This window comes from Musca domestica, unplaced genomic scaffold (genome assembly GCF_030504385.1).
Source record: "Musca domestica strain aabys unplaced genomic scaffold, Musca_domestica.polishedcontigs.V.1.1 20, whole genome shotgun sequence".
NCBI classification, from domain to species: Eukaryota; Metazoa; Arthropoda; class Insecta; order Diptera; family Muscidae; genus Musca; species Musca domestica.
Window position 1 is genome coordinate 13,079,339 of NW_026712250.1, and position 16,804 is coordinate 13,096,142.

Here is a 16,804-nt window from a genome sequence, read left to right on the forward strand (position 1 = left end):
TCTAAAATACTTAAAATTTACTATTGTTTTTAAAGAGAGTGTTTTTTGTTTGTTTGCAAAGATAGCTCACATTTGTTGTTGTTTGTTGAGAGTGTGTTTTTTGTTATTATAGTTTCAATTACGTATAACTTTTTTTCGTTTTCTTTAAATGTTCCGTTTTTTATTGTTTTAATATTTGTTCAATATATAAATTAATTTTAATTTTTTTTTGTTGATTAAAAACGAGGTAGGTTTCCTTTTTTATTATTATTTTTATAAAGTTGATGTTTGTTTTTTTTTTTTAAATATATATGTATATATTTTTTTAATATATATAAGAATATACCTGAAATTTTTAAGTTCTTGTGTGTGGGGGGTTGTTTTTTATGATTTTTTTTTCTTAGTCAAAATTATAAATTAAATTTATTATTTTTTTATTTAAAAATACAATTAAGGGAATTTGTTTTTTATTTATTTTTTTTATTTATAACAAAAATTAAAAAAAGAAAATAATTTCTATATATATTGCACATACTAATCTTATGTCTTAAATTTTTGAAATCCGAACAAATTAAGAAAAAAAAAATAAAACTTCTAATTATTTTATTTTTTTTTTTATTCAAAACGGTTCAAAGAAAAACACATATACACATACTATTTAGCTTATAAATTAAGATTATTTTTTATTATTATTTTTTTTAAGATTTCGTATTGATGCTTTGTATTGCTGTTATTGTTTGTTTATTTTCCAACACTTTTTCCAAAGGTGTTTTTTTTTTGGGTTTTTATTTCTTTTTTTATTCCTTGGGGTGATTATATTTTTTTGTTTTATTTCTTTCAATAAAAATGATATGCAGGGGAATTGATATTTTTTCTATATATGTAAAATTTCTATATTTTTTTTATTTTTTTTTATATTTATGGGATTTGCATGTGGTACGAGGAGAGGTGAGGTGAGGTAAGTTTAGATTTTTGGGGCTTGTCGTGGTTCATTCTTACTAAAAAAATTAGTACTTTCAAAATGCTCTGCCTGTATTGTTGGTATTTTTTTTTGGTTTAAATTTAATGATTATTTTTTATTATTTTTTTTTATAATTTTTTTGTAACAAAAATAATTAAACAAATAACAAAAACGAATTTTTATGACTATAGTAAGTGTAAATAGTTGGGTTGTTTTATTGGATTAAAATATTATTATTATTTTTTAAAGAAATAAAAAATTAAAAAAAAATAATTTAAAAAATAATTAAAAAAAATAATTAAAAAAGATAATTAAAAAAATAATTATTGGATTAAAATATTATTATTATTTTTTATAGAAAAACAAAAAATAAAAAAAATATTAAAAAAATAATTTAAAAAAAATAATTCAAAAAAATAATTTAAAAATAGTAATTATTGGATTAAAATATTATTAGTATATTTAATAGAAAATAAATAAAAATTGAAAAAAAAAAAAAAAACAAGTTAAAAAGTATCAGTCGGTTTTGCCGACAGGTGTATACCTCCGGCCAATCTTCGATTATTTAAAAAATATTTTATTTTATTTATTTTTTTTATAAATATTTTATTTTTGACCCTATGTGGGGGAGGTACTTGATGGAGTGCACCGATATGGTTCATTTTCGCACCTGACGTAGTACTGACGTAAATATTAGGATTCGCAAAGTTGGTGCAAAATCGGATTATCGTTTCACTTTCTGTGCAGAAAATATATTTTTTGAAAATTTCGACCTTTTTTTGTGGGGGAGGTACCAGAAGGAGCGGACGGATATTCTCCATTTTAACACCAAATCTTGGGTTAATAAAAATATTGGGATGTGTGAAATTTGAGGAAAATCGGACTCTTAATTCACATTTTATAAGAATTGTAATTATTCAAAATTTTGACCCTTTGTGGGGGAGGTACATGATGGAGTGGACCGATATGGTTCATTTTCGCACCTGACGTAGTACAGACGAAAATTTTAGGATTTGCAAAGTTTGAGTAAAATCGGATTATCCTTTCGTTTTTTGTGCAGTAAAATATTTTCTTTGAAAATTTCGACTTTTTTTGTGGGGGAGGTACCAGAAGGAGCGGACCGATATTCTCCATCTTAACACCAGACCTTGGATTGATAAAAATATTGGGATGTGTGAAATTTGAAGATAATCGGACTCTTAATTCGGAATTTTATAAGAATTTGTAATTATTCAAAATTTTGACCCTTTGTGGGGGAGGTACTTGAAGGAGTGCACCGATATTGTTCATTTTCGCACCTGAAGTAGTACTGACGCAAATATTTGGATTCGCAAAGTTGGAGGAAAATCGGATAATCGTTTCTCTTTCTGTGCAGAAAGTATATTTTTTTGAAAATTTCGACCTTTTTTGTGGGGGAGGTACCAGAAGGAGTGGACCGATATATTCCATCTTAACACCAGATCTTGGGTTAATAAATATATTGGGATGTGTGAAATTTGAAGATAATCGGACTCATACATCACATTTAATAAGAGCTTTAATTATTCAAAATTGTGACCCTTTGTGGGGGAGGTACTAGATGGAGTGGACCGATATTATCCATTTTCTCACCTAATGCAGTACTGACGCAAATATTATGATTCGCAAAGTTTGAGCAAAATCGGATTATCGTTTATCTTTCTGTGCAGAAAATATTTTTTTGAAAATTTCGACATTTTTTTGTGGGGGAGGTACCAGAAGGAGTGGACCGATAATGCCCATCTCCGAACTCAATCTAAGTTTGACAAAAATATTACGATTTACCAAGTTTGGACCAAATCGGATACTCCCTTCGAGAGTTATCGTGCTCACCATCCAGACAGACAGACGGACGGACGAACGGACGTCGCTAGATCGACTCCAACTGTCCTGAAACGGATTTGCTCCAAAGAGACCTAGGTTCTAAAATCGTTATTTCGACTAGACACGTTTTGACCGTATCCAGCCATATGGCTAAGGGTATAAAAAATAAATGTTAATAAATTGTAGAATATTTTTTTAAATCATAAAATTAATAAAATATATTTTTTTTTATTTTAAATTTTTTTTTCATAAAAAAATAAAAATGATATTTTTTTAACAAAAAATAATAAATTGTAGAATATTTTTTTTAAATCATAAAATTAATAAAAATTATATTTTTTTATTTGAAAATTTTTTTTTCATAAAAAAAAAATTCAAAACAAAAGAAAAGAATAAAAATAAAATAAAATTAAAAAAAATTGTTAATAATTTTTTTTCGTAATCTGTCTATTTTTTAAGTTTAAAAAAATTTTTTTTTGGTAATAATTATTTTTTTTTTGAAATCCGTTCTTTTTTTTGCTTATTTCGTTTAAATTGTTTTAAAATTCGATTATTTCGTTTCATATTAATATTGTTGTGGGTTTGATGTGTGTGTTCTTAAATATTTTTTCTATTCAAAATTTTACAATTTTGGTTTCGTTTCGTGTTTTGGTTTGTCCTTGGGTTCCTTTCGTTTGTTTGGGTTTCGTTTAAATTTATTTCAATATTTCTTTTTCGATTTTTTTCAAAAAAAAAATTTTTTTGATATATTCGGCTGTGTTCGAATTCCATATTTCGTGTGTGGTGGTTTAATTAATGCTTTCTTTTTTGTCTTAGTTTTCCTGTCATGTAATCCAATTTTATAAATTTCCAAAAAAACAATACGGCTTTCTTCCATTCGATTTCGACTTCGTTTTCTTTTTTCTCTCTCTTTTGTGGAATATTAGTTTATGCCTTGTTTCGTGTCAATTTTTTTTTTTCGGGTATTGATGTGGGAATGCCCTCTTAAAATACTTCACAGAGTTGCGTGAGAAAACTGAAACTGGATTCTGCAATAAAGGAAATTGAAAAAATCAATATTAGAAAAAAAGTGAAATTTAATTATAATTAATAAAGAAATTGAAATTGAAAATGGAATAACGAATATCTAAATGTCATTTCCAATTTTATTGTTAAATATTATAGTAACAAATATTTTTTTTTATTCAACACACCATAGTGAAATTGAGTGGAGAACATTTTCTCCATTGATAGCGATTATCTAAAATGAAATTTTCTTGGAGATTTGGACCAATTTTGGAAATGACCAAAATTTTGTAAAATTTTTCGCACTTCAATTTGCTATTGCCAATTTCTTTATGAATTATCAAATTTACAAATGTCTGTTGTTCGGTGACTCATAGTGAAATTTAATGCAGAAGATTTTCCTCATTGATACCAATCACCTAAAGTGGCAAATTTTGGGAGATTTGGGTCATTTCTCGAAAAAAACCCCAAAAAGAACAATTTTATTTTTTAATATTTTTATATTTCCAATTTGCAGCTGCCAATTTCTTTGGCATATATTAAATCTACAAATTTCTGTTGTTCAGTGACTCATAGTGAAATTTAATGCAGAATATTTTTCTCATTGACACTTAACAGCTAAACTGAAGAATTTTGGGAGATTTTGTACCATTTCTGGAAAACACCAAAAAATTACCAACATTTTTTAAATTATTTTATATGTTCCCAAAATTTAGCTGTCAATTTCTTTGAGAAATATTAAATCTACAAATTTATATTGTTCGGTGACCCATAGTCAAATTTAATGTAGAATATTTTCTCCATTTATACCAATCACCTAAAGTAAAGAGTTTTGAGAGATTTGGGCCATTTCTGAAAAACAGTCAAAAAATGACCAAATTTCTCAAGATATTTCCAATCTTAATTTTCTACTGACAATTTCTTTCGGATATATCAGATCTACAGATTTTTATTGTTCAGTGACTTACAGTGAAATTTAAGGTAGAATATTTTCTTCATTTACACTAAATACCTAAAGTGAAGAATTTTGGGAGATTTGGGCCAATTCTGATAAAAACTTAAAAAATGACCAATATTTTTTAAATAATTTTATATTTCCAAATTGAAGCTGCCATTTTTTTAGGAATTATCAAACCTACAGATTTTTGTTGTTCAGTGACTCATAGTGAAATTTAATGTAGAATATTTTCTCCATTGGAATTAAACACCCAAAGTGAAGAATTTTGGGAAATTTGGGCCATTTTTGAAAAACACCAAAAATTACCAAAATTTTTTTAAATATTTCCCACTCTAATTTTCTACTGCCGATTTCTTTGGCTTATATAAAATCTACAAATTTTTGTTGTTCAGGGACTCATAGTGAAATTGAATACAGAATATTTTCTTTATTGACACTAAACACCCAAAGTGACAAATTTTGGGAGATTTGGGCCATATCTGAAAAAAAAAACCAAAAAAGACCCACTTTATTTTTTAATATTTTTATATATCAAATTTGCAGCTGCCAAATCTTTGGAATATATCAAATATACAGATTTTCCTTGTTCGGTGACTCATAGTGAAATGTAATGCAGATTATTTTCTTCATTGACAAAAATCACCTAAATTGAAGAATTTTGGGAGATTTGGGCCATTTCTGAAAATTAACAAAAAATGACCCAGTTAATTTTTAAATATTTTTATATTTCCAATCTGCAGCTACCAAATCTTAGGGATATATCGAATCTAGAGATTTTTTTTGTTCGGTGACCAATAGTGAAATTAAATGTAGAATATTTATTCCATTGACACCAATCACCCAAAGTCAAGAATTTTTGGAGATATGAGGCATTTCTGAAACACACTCTAAAATGACCAAAATATATTGTGAAGTTTTATCAAATTGGCACCACTGAATTCTGGAGAAAGATTGGGTATACAGATTTGTGTTGTTCGGAAATATAAATTGGAATTCGATGAAGAATATTTTTTCCATTGACATCATTCGGGCGTATTGAAAAATTTTAAGAGATTTGGGCCATTTTTAAAAAACTCTCAAAAATGACCAAAATTTATTGTTACTTTTTTAAATTGGTAACAAGGATTTTTGGAGATGTATTAGATATATTGGTGTCATTTCTTCTGAGACTAATAGTGAAATTGAGTTTATAACCCTTTCCCCTTTGACACCAATCACCAAAAATCTAAAATTCGGTTCAATTTCCATCAATTTGGAAAATGACCAAAATTGCCCAATATTTTTTGACTCTTTGTTGTTGACCTCCTCTAATTTCTGGAGATAGAATGATTATACAGATTCCGTTTCTTCGGAGACTCATAGTGAAATTGTATGTATAACTCTTTACCCTTTAACACCAATCACCAAAAGTTTAGAATTCGGCTCAATTTCGATCAATTTGGAAAATGACCAAAATTGCCGAATATTTTTCTTCTTCATTCTAAATGAATGATACCTCCGATTTTTGGATATGGAATGGTTATACAAATTTAATTTCTTTACAGACTCATAGTGAAATTTTATGTTAAACCCTTTCCCCTCTGACACCAATCACCAAAAGTTTAGAATTTGACTTAATTTCGATCAATTTGGAAAATGACCAAAATTGCCCAAAAATATTTTTTTTGTGGACTCTAAGTGATACCTCCGATTTCTGGAGATGGAATGGTTATACTGAATTTGCTTCTTCGAAGACTCATAGTGAAATTTTCTGTGGAGTATTTTCTCAATTGATACCAGCTACATAAAGTTAAGGATTTTGGTTGATTTTGATCAATTTCCCAAAAATGACCAAAATGCCCAACTTTTTTTTGTAGACCTTAAATGTTATTGCTGATATCTCGGGACATAATTGATATATGGATTTCGTTTCTTCAGGAACATATAAGGAAATTGGCTGTAGAATATTTCCTTTATTGACACCAAACACCTACAGTTTAAAATTTCGCATAATTTCGATCAATTTGGAAAATGACCAAAATTGCCCAACTTTTTTTTGTACACCTTAAATGATGGTGCTGATATCTCGAGATATAGTAGATCTATGGATTTCTTTTCTTAGGAGATTTATGGTGGAATAGGGTGTAGAATATTTCCTCTATTGACATCAATCACCTACAGTTTAACATTTCGCTTAATTTCGATCAATTTTGAAAATGACCAAAATTGCCCAAAAAAATTTTTTTTGGTGGACCCTAAATGATTCTGCCGATTTCTGGATATATGTTGTTTATACGAATTTCGTTTCTTCTGAGACCTATAGTTAAACTTTCTGTTGAATATTTTCTCCCTTGATGTTAGCCACCTAAAATTTAAAAAATCGGTAGAATTCAATAATTTTTCCGAAAATGACCAAAATTGCCCAACTTTTTTTTGTAGACCTAAAATGATATTGCTGATATCTCGAGTTATAATAAATATATAGATTTCGGTTCTTAAGAGAATTATGGTGGAATAGAGTGTGAAATATTTCCTCCATTGACACCAGCTACATTAAGCTAAGGATTTTGGGTGATTTCGACCAATTTTCCGAAAATGACCAAAATTGCTCAAAAATTTTAGTAGTCCCTAAAATGATATTGCTGATATCTCGAGATATAGTAGATATATGGATTTCGTTTCTTAAGAGAATAGGAGTGAAATAGGGTGTAAAATAATTCCTCTACTGACACCAACCACCGAAAGTTAAAATTTTCTCCTAATTTCGATCAATTTCTAAAATGACCAAAATTGCCCAAAAATATTTACAAAGCCCTAAAAGATACTAGTAATGTCCGGAGATATATTAGATATATGGATTTAATTTCTTCAGTTGCTTATGGTAAAAATTGACGTTGAATATTTTTCCCTCTGACATTAATCGCCTAAATTGAAAAAAAAAAAATCGCTGAAAATCGGTTAATTTCGAAAAATGTCCAAAATCGCCCAAAAAATATACCCAAACTGATACTGCCGATTTCTGGAGATATATGGAATATATGGATTTGGTTTCTTTGGAGACTCATAGTAAAATTTAATAGGGAATATTTTTTCCATTGACATTAACCTCGAAAAATTGAGTTATAGGTGAAAATTTCCTAAAGATTTGGAAAAATACCAAAAATACCCAAAAAATTAATTTTTTTTATTTTCCTTAATTTTTACTATTTGGAGTGAGTTTTGAGTTTTGGTGTATTTGAAGAACTATTGCAGAATTATGTGTTGAATATTTTTTCAGAAAGATTATGTCCCCTAAATCTAAGTTTTAGTGGAAATTTTGAAGATTTTTTGAAGAAGTAATGGTAATTTGAATGGTTTTCCTGAATTGGGGACCAAAAAGACCCCTATTATGAGCCGCTAGAGGGTCAATGTTGTCTAGGAAAATATTCTTCATGATATTCTGAATATTTGTGCCAAACACTCCCTTTGGATAAAATCTAAGGATCTCAAGGAATCGTGCCCTGAATCATGGAAGAAATAAAATTCATTTCTACTTTTTTTCAAAATTTCCCCAATATTCAATTCCAAATAAAATTTTTATGTTTTTCCAAAATTAATTAAATTTCATTAATATATCTAATCTCATGTCACTGCCACATGTCCTTTTGCCAGAAGGACACGTACAACTGATATCCTTAATGACATGCTACATAAAAATTCAATCACCGTCATTTCATTATCTGATCTCTGCTCGGCTGTCATTCTTATTAATTTGGCTACATTACTTTCTTTTTTTTCGGGGTTTGTTTTCAATTCCTCCTAGAAGAAGAAGAAGACCAAGACATTTTAAAAACCTTTTTTTCTTTTTGTATCCTGTAAAGATATTTCGTGTCTGGACGAACATTTCGAAATCAACCCCTTGTCACGATTCGAAATGTAACGGCCTACATTTGTGATAGAAACAAAAAAAACACACGCACACACACAACAAAGAAGACTACCCCCTCCTCCTGCCTGGAATCCTAACACACATAAATTTGAAATTACAGCATAAGTGTCACTTCTAATTAAGTGTAATATTGAAATAAAGAAAAAAGAGAAAGGACGAAGAAAAATATATGGCCATGGCCAAAATAAATTTAAATGTTTATGGCTTTGGTCTGATGACATGTCATGCATATTTGATTCGAATTTCCAGTGATGAGGTATTGAAAATTTGAAAGGATTGAATTGATCGATGTTAAATGAGGAGGGGATATGGAATTTTTCAAAATTTCCCAATAGAGGATAATTATAAAGAAAAAAGGGAAATTTTAAAACTGACTTTCACATTTAGCTCTGTTAGGAAAAATAATGTGGTTTGGTGGAAAATTTTAGAAATTTCCCTTTAGGGAAATTATATTTCCTCAAAGGGAAATTTTTGTTTCGGGGAATTTTCAAAAATTTCCTTCAAAAATATCTATTTTAGGAAAAATAAAACTATTTGGTGGACAATTTTGAAAATTTCCCATTTGGAAAATAATTTTTTCTCAAAGGGAAATTTTTGTTTTTGGGGATTTTAAAAATTTCCTTTACTTTTTGCTTTGTTAGGAAAAGATAAAGGGATTTTGTGGAAAATTTTAAAAATTTCCCTTTGGGAAAATAAAATTCCCTAAAAGGGAAATTTTTGATTTTGGGAATTTTTTAAAATTTCTTTCACATTTTACTTTTATATGTCTAATAAAGTCATTTTGTATAAAAATCTAAAAACTTCCCTTTGGGAAAATAAATTTCCCTTAAAGGGAAATTTTTGTTTTTGGGAATTTTTAAAAAATTCTTTCACACTTAGCTTTTTTACGTAAAATAAAGTAATTTGCTGTAAAATAATGAAAATTTCCCATTGGGAAAAAAAATTCCCTTTAAGGGAAATTTTTGTTTCTGGGAATTTTTAAAACTTTTTTTCGTTTTTAACTTTTGTAGAAAAAAATAAAGGGATTTTGTGGAAAATTTTAAAAATTTCCCTATGGAAAAATAAATTTCCCTTAAAAGGGAAATTTTTGTTTTTGGGAATTTTAAATTTTTTTTTCACATTTAACATCTAAAATTAAAATAAGACATTTTGGTACAAAAATCTGAAAATTTCCCTTTGGGAAAATAAAATTCCCTCAAAGGGAAATTTTTGTTTTTGAACATTTTAAAAAAATTCTTCCGTTTTCAACTTTTGAAGGCAAAATAAAGCAATTTGCTACAGAAAACTGAAAATTTCCCTTTAGGAAAATAAATTTCCCTTTAAGGCAAATTTTTGTTTTTGGGAATATTTGAAAATTTCTTTCACATTTAACTTTTATATGCCTAATAAAGTTATTTGGTATAAAACTCTAAAAATTTCCCTTTGGGAAAATAAATTTCCCTCAAATGGAAATTTTTGTTTTTGGGAATTTTTGAAAAATTCTTTGACATTTTACTATTATATGTCTAGTAAAGTTGTTTGGTGTAAAAATCTAAAAATTTCCCTTTGGGAAAATAAATTTCCCTAAAAGGGAAATTTTTTTTTTTTGGGAATTTTTAAAAATTTCTTTCACATTTTATTTTTATATGTCTAATAAAGTCATTTGGCATAAAAAACTGAAAATTTCCCTTTGGGAAAATAAATTTCCCTTAAAGGAAAATTTTTGTTTTTGGGAATTTTTAAAAAATTCTTTCACTTCTATCATTTGTTAATAAAATAAAGTAATTTTCTACAAAAATCTGAAAATATCCCTTTGGGAAATAAATTTCCCCTAAAGAGAAATTTTTGTTTTTAGGAATTTTTAAAAAATTCTTTCACATTTTACTTTTATAAATAAAATAAAGTCATTTGGCATAAAAACCTGAAAATTTCCCTTTGGGAAAATAAAATTCCCTTAAGGGGAAATTTTTGTTTTTGAACATTTTTAAAATATTCTTTCGTTTTCAACTTTTGCAGGAAAAATAAAGTCATTTGGCATAAATTCTTCAAAATTTCCCTTTGGAAAAATAAATTTCCCTTAAAGGGAAATTTTTGTTTTTGGGAATTTTTAAAAAATTCTTTCATTATTTACTTTTATATTTAAAATAATGTCATTTGGCATAAAATCTTAAAAATTTCCCTTTGAGAATTTAAATTTCCCTTAAAGGGAAATTTTTGTTTCTGGGAATATTTGAAAATTTCTTTCAAATTTTACTTTTATATGTCTAATAAAGTTATTTTCCATAAAAATCTAAAAATTTCCCTTTGAGAAAATAAATTTCCCTTAAAGGGAAATTTTTGTTTTTGGGAATTTTTAAAAAATTCTTTCACATTTTACTTTTATAAGTAAAATAAAGTCATTAGGCATAAAAAACTGAAAATTTCCCTTTGGGAAAATAAATTTCCCTCAAGGGGAAATTTTTGTTTTTGAACATTTTTAAAAAATTCTTTCGTTTTCAACTTTTGTAGGAAAAATGAAGTCATTTGGCATAAAAAACTGAAAATTTCCCTTTGGGAATTTAAATTTCCCCTGAAGGGAAATTTTTGTTTTTAGGAATTTTTTAAAAAAAAATTCATTATTTACTTTTCTAAATAAAATAAAGTCATTTTCAGTCAAAAAACTGAAAATTTCCCTTTGGGAAAATAAATTTCCCTTCAAGGGAAATTTTTGTTTCTGGGCAATTTTAAAAATTTCCCTTTTAAAAATTTTGGTATCTCCCCTAAATTAGTTCATGTAAGCTGTCTGAACTAATTTTCTCCACATATCATGTACCTAATAAGCTTAATTCAGATCAATCTTCATTATTTTGCTTTCATATATCCATGACCTGTTATGGCCTTCATGACCCTTCCATGGGTAGCAAGCATCATTGGATAAATGTAAAAAAGATGATACTTTCCTTTGGTCCCTTGAAAAAAAATACCCATTAAATGTAACAACAATTAAGGCACAAATGTTCCCTCTCCAGTCACGGTTGACTGGCTGGCTGGCTGTCTGTTTTGATTGGTTCATTGGAAGTGTTAAGGAATTTCTTGTTGTTGTTGTGAAATTTTATTTTGAAGGGTTCATTTACACTTTTGAAAGATGATGGAAGGACTGACAGCTCAACAACAATGTTGTCAATTGTTGTTTTTGTTTTTCAAAGAAAAACGACCCCATGCTAATGCTTAGATACATCTGATAAAAAGGAAATTTGGGGGAAATTTTGGAAATTTTATTTTGAACTGAAGGACAAGCATCCCAAAAATGTCCTGCCAAATTAATATTCGAAAAAAAAAAATTATTTATATACAGGAGAAACATATTAGCCTTGACAGTTTATGAGGAGAGAGGAGGGAGAAGGAGGGCATTAAAAATATTTCAAACCCGATTTTCAAGTTGTTTCTGAGTTAATGTGTCATTAATTTGTAAATTGCAAATTTTAAGTTTATTTTATGACCCACCAATTTTCTTTGTGTGGCGGAGATTCTTGGCTTGGTTTAGAAGTCATTGTACCCATCCCTGCCGGCAAGTTTTTGTGACACATACAGACATTTTGCATAAATTTTTATGGTTTTCGAAACACACATAAAAAATACCCAAAAAATCTGGTTAATTAGTATTTATAACCCCTTCCCCCCTCCACCCTTTCTTTTACCAAAAACTGACGCCTTACAAAGTAAAGGAGAGGTTGCAATGTAGAGATACATATACATACGTATGTATGTGATCCTTTCATTTTTGGCCAAAAGTGTGAGAAGCAATATTACCGAAAACAATCTGGGGAATATTTTTGTAGAACATCATAACCCTCTGGCGCCATGTTTTGGGGGTCTTTTTGGTCCGCCAATTAAAAATACTTTTTTTGAACTTGAACTTTGAATAAAAGTTAAAATTCTCCCAGAATTCTTCAATTTAGAGAGTTTATGTTAATGAAAGAAATATTCTACACAAAATTTCACTATAAGTCTCCACACGGAAGAAATCTGTATGAATCCCACTTCTCATGGAAATGTCAATAGTAATTTGGGTATAATAGAGAATTTTGTATATTTATTGATACTTTTCACAATTGGTCGAAATCTTAAACTAGAATTCATTTTAGGGTCTTGATACCAATGGAAGAAATACTCTACACAAAATTTCACTATAAGTCTCCACACGGAAGAAATCTGTATGTATCCCATTTCTCATGGAAATGGCAATAGCAATTTGGACATAAAAGACAATTTTGTAATTTTTTGGTACTTTTCACAATTTGGTCGAAATCTTAAACTAGAATTCATTTTTGGGTCTTGACACCAATGGAAAAAATATTCTACATAAAATTTCACTAAAAGTCTCCAAACAGAAGAAATCTGTTTGTATCCCATTTCTCCGGAAACATGCAATTGCAATTTGGGCATAAAAGAGAATTTTGTATTTTTTTGGTTTATTTCACAAATTGGTCGAAATCTTAAACTAAAATTAATTTTTGGGATTTGATATCAATGGAAAAAATATTCTACACAAAATTTCACTATAAGTCTTCACATGGAAGAAACCTGTAGGTATCCTATTTCTCAGAGAAATGGCAATTGCAATTTGGGTATAAAAGAGCATTTTCTATTTTTTGGAATTTTTTAAAAATTTGGTCGAAATCTTATATTAGAATTCATTTTTGGGTTTCGATACCAATGGAAAAAATATTCTACATAAAGTTTTACTAAAAGTCTCCACACGGAAGAAATCTGTATGTATCCTGTTTCTCAGAGAATTGGAAATAGCAATTTGGGTATAAAAGACAATTTTGTAATTTTTTGGTACTTTTCATAAATTGGTCGAAATCTTGAACTAAAACTCATTTTTGGGGTTTAATATCAATGGAAAAAATTTTCTACACAAAATTTCACTATAAGTCTCCGAACAGAAGAAATCTGTATGTATCCCATTTCTCGTAAAAATTGCAATTGCAATTTGGGCATAAAAGACAACTTTCCAATTTTTTGCTACTTCTCACAAATTAAATTTTCCAATTTTTGCGTACTTTTCACAAAATGGTCGAAATCTTAAACTAGAATTCATTTTTGGGGTTTGAAATACTCTACACTAAATTCCACTATGAGTCTCTGAACAACGGAAATCTGTAGATATAATATATTTCAAGAAATTAAAGGTATACATAAATATAGTTTTGGTATTTTTTTCATATTTTCGAAAAATGGCCAGATTCTTCCAGAATTTTTAATATTTGGGATATATCTCCTGTAAAACTAAATTTCTGACATTTGGTATCAATGAAAGAAATATTCTCCATCCAATTTCACATTAAGTCACTGGACAACAGGTTTGCGTATCTGTAAGATATATCATGGAAATTGCGGCATGATCTTGGATATATAAACAATTTTTGGGCTTTTTTGGACATTTTTCAGAAATTGTCAAATTTCCATTGAAGAATCCATTTTTGGGGTTTGATGTCAATAGAAGAAAAATTCTGCATCTAATTTTACTATTAGTTGCTGAAATAATGAATTCTTTATCTCTAACTAGTCTCAGGAAAATTAAACTATAAACATGGATATATTAACTTTGTTTGGTCTTTTGGGTATTTTCAAGAAATGACCAAATTTTCACTGAAATATTGATTTTTGGGATTTATTGTCAATGAAGAAAATATTCTCCATAAAATTTTGCTATGAGTCGCTAAACATAGGATTAACCTATATATAATGTATCCCAAGGAAATTGTGGCATGAACTTATATCTTAACCTATGAATAAACTATTTTTGGACGTTTTTGGGTATTTTTCAGAAATGGACAAATTTTTACTGAAATATCGATTTTTGGGATTTGTTGTCAATGAAGAAAATATTTTTCATATAATTCCACTATGAGTCGCTAAACATAAGATTAACGTATCTATAATACAACCCAAGGAAATTGTGCTATGAACTTGGGTATATGAACTAAATTTGGTATTTTTGGGTATTTTTCAGAAATGGTCAAATTTTTAAAGAAGAACTCATTTTCGGGTTTTGTTGTCAATGAAGAAAATATTCTCCATTTAATTTTACTATAAGTCGTTGAACAGAAGATTTACACATCTATAATACATCCCAAGGAAATTGTGCTATGAACTTGGGTATATGAACTAAATTTGGTATTTTTGGGTATTTTTCAGAAATGGTCAAATTTTCAAAGAAGAATTGATTTTTGGGGTTTGATGTCAATAGAAGAAATGTTCTTCATCTAATTTTACTATTAGTTGATTAATTAATGAAGTCTGTATCTATTACCAGTCTTAGGAAAATTGAGCTATGAATATGCATATATTTACTTTATTTGGTCTTTTTGGGTATTTTTGAGAAATGGCCAAAGTTTTACTGAAGTATTGATTTTTTAGATTTGGTATCAATGAAGAAAATATTCTCCATATAATTCCACGATGAGTCCCTTATCGAAAGGTTGCGGTATATATTCGAAATCTCATGGAAATTGTGGCAAGAAATTGGATACATAAACTACATTTGGTATTTTTGGGTATTTTTCAGAAATGGTCAAATTTTCAAAGAAGAGTCGATTTTTGGCGTTTGTTGTCAATGGAACAAATATTCTACATCAAATTTCACTATGAGACTCTAAACAAATGAAATCTCTATGTGCAATATATCTCTAACAAATATAAGCTCCAAATTTTGCTGTGTGAACGAAAAAAAAAATATTATTTCATTTTAAATCATTTATTTAGAAAATAAGTTTTGAAAACAATAAATTATTGTTAATTATTTTACTAATGCATTTAAATCCTCCGGTGCTGATTCATTGTGGTTACCGTATGAATTCATTCAAAAAATTGAATTAACAAAATATTAAATCATCATCACCATTGCTCTGAACATACTAATTCGAATCCTCCCAAAAAAAAACTCAATGAAATTCAAATCCAAATGCTAATTAGCAATTTTTCAATACAAATTCAAAAAAAAAAAAAAAAAAAAAAGTGTGTTTTAGGAAACATATGGTACTCATAATTTATATTAAAAATTCTTAATAAAATTTTGTAGGAACACCAAAATTGATGGCGTTTTGAAACTCAATATGAATTTATATTTTATTTTTTTTTTTGGTTATTAAAAATTCAAAACACGTTTGAACTAATTTTCGTTTTCTCATACAAATTATAGATAATTTCCTAGATCAGGAAAAGAAACAACTACAACAACAACCACAGCAGCAGCAGCGATCAGAAAGGGGGTTTCGTGTGAGTTTCGGTTTTTAATTCACATGAAAATTATTACTCAAGATGCGGTATCTTAAAACAACAAACAAAACAAAACAAAAAAAAAAAAAACGAACAACAAAATATAATTTCTAAGATTCATAGAAATTTGTGTGTGCGTCTTTTTTTGCTCAGAAGAGAAAAAAAAAAAAACGGAATGATCAACAGTCATACAGTCGAGGAAAAATGTCTGTTCAAATAAAATGCAATTAAATTTCAGGGCAAAATTAAACAAATTGAATATCCTAAAAGAAGAAAATATTTTTTTTTCTACAACTTTTTTTCTTGGGTGTATTAATAAAATCCTGAAAATCTCATAAAAATATAAAATATTTTTAAAATATCACAAAATTTTTCTTTAATTTTTTTTTGTTATTTAATTTTTTTTAATTTCCCATTTTTTTGAGTGTATTTATTTTTTTACAAAATCCCTGAAAATCTTATAAAAATATAAGATATTTTTAAAATCTTACAACATTTTTAATGCCCTTGTTTTTTTTTTTTCAAAAATTTCCCAACTTTTTTCAATTTGCAAATTTTTTAAATTTTATTAAAAAATGTCTTAAAATATTATAAAAAATATATATTTTTAAAATCTTACAACATATTGCTATTGTTTTTTTATATTTTTCTTATATTTATTTTTTTATATTTTTTCAAAAAATTTCCCAACTTTTTTCCCCGAGTGTACTAAATTTTTTTCTTGTAAAAATATAAGATATTTTTAAAATCTTACAACATTTTTAATGCCCTTGGTTTTTAGTTTTTTTTTTAAATTCCCTACTTTTTTCCCCGAGTGTATTAGCTTTTTTAAAAAATCCCTTAAAATATTATAAGAAATATAGAATATTTTTTAAAATCTTACTACATTTTTAATGCTCTTGTTTTTTAA

General features: G+C 27.6%; 1 protein-coding gene across 1 annotated transcript in view; it reads right to left on the bottom strand.

Moving 5' to 3' along the window:
- Positions 1-3,206: 3,206 nt before the first annotated feature.
- Positions 3,207-16,804, bottom strand: part of LOC101894165 (signal element on autosome protein 2) — an 81,028-nt gene continuing 67,430 nt past the window's right edge. Inside the window, exon 3 of the mRNA XM_059122475.1 lies at positions 3,207-3,810. Within this exon, the coding sequence (XP_058978458.1) occupies positions 3,767-3,810 (44 nt within the window). The 3' untranslated portion in view covers positions 3,207-3,766. The remainder of the gene's footprint in view (positions 3,811-16,804) is intronic.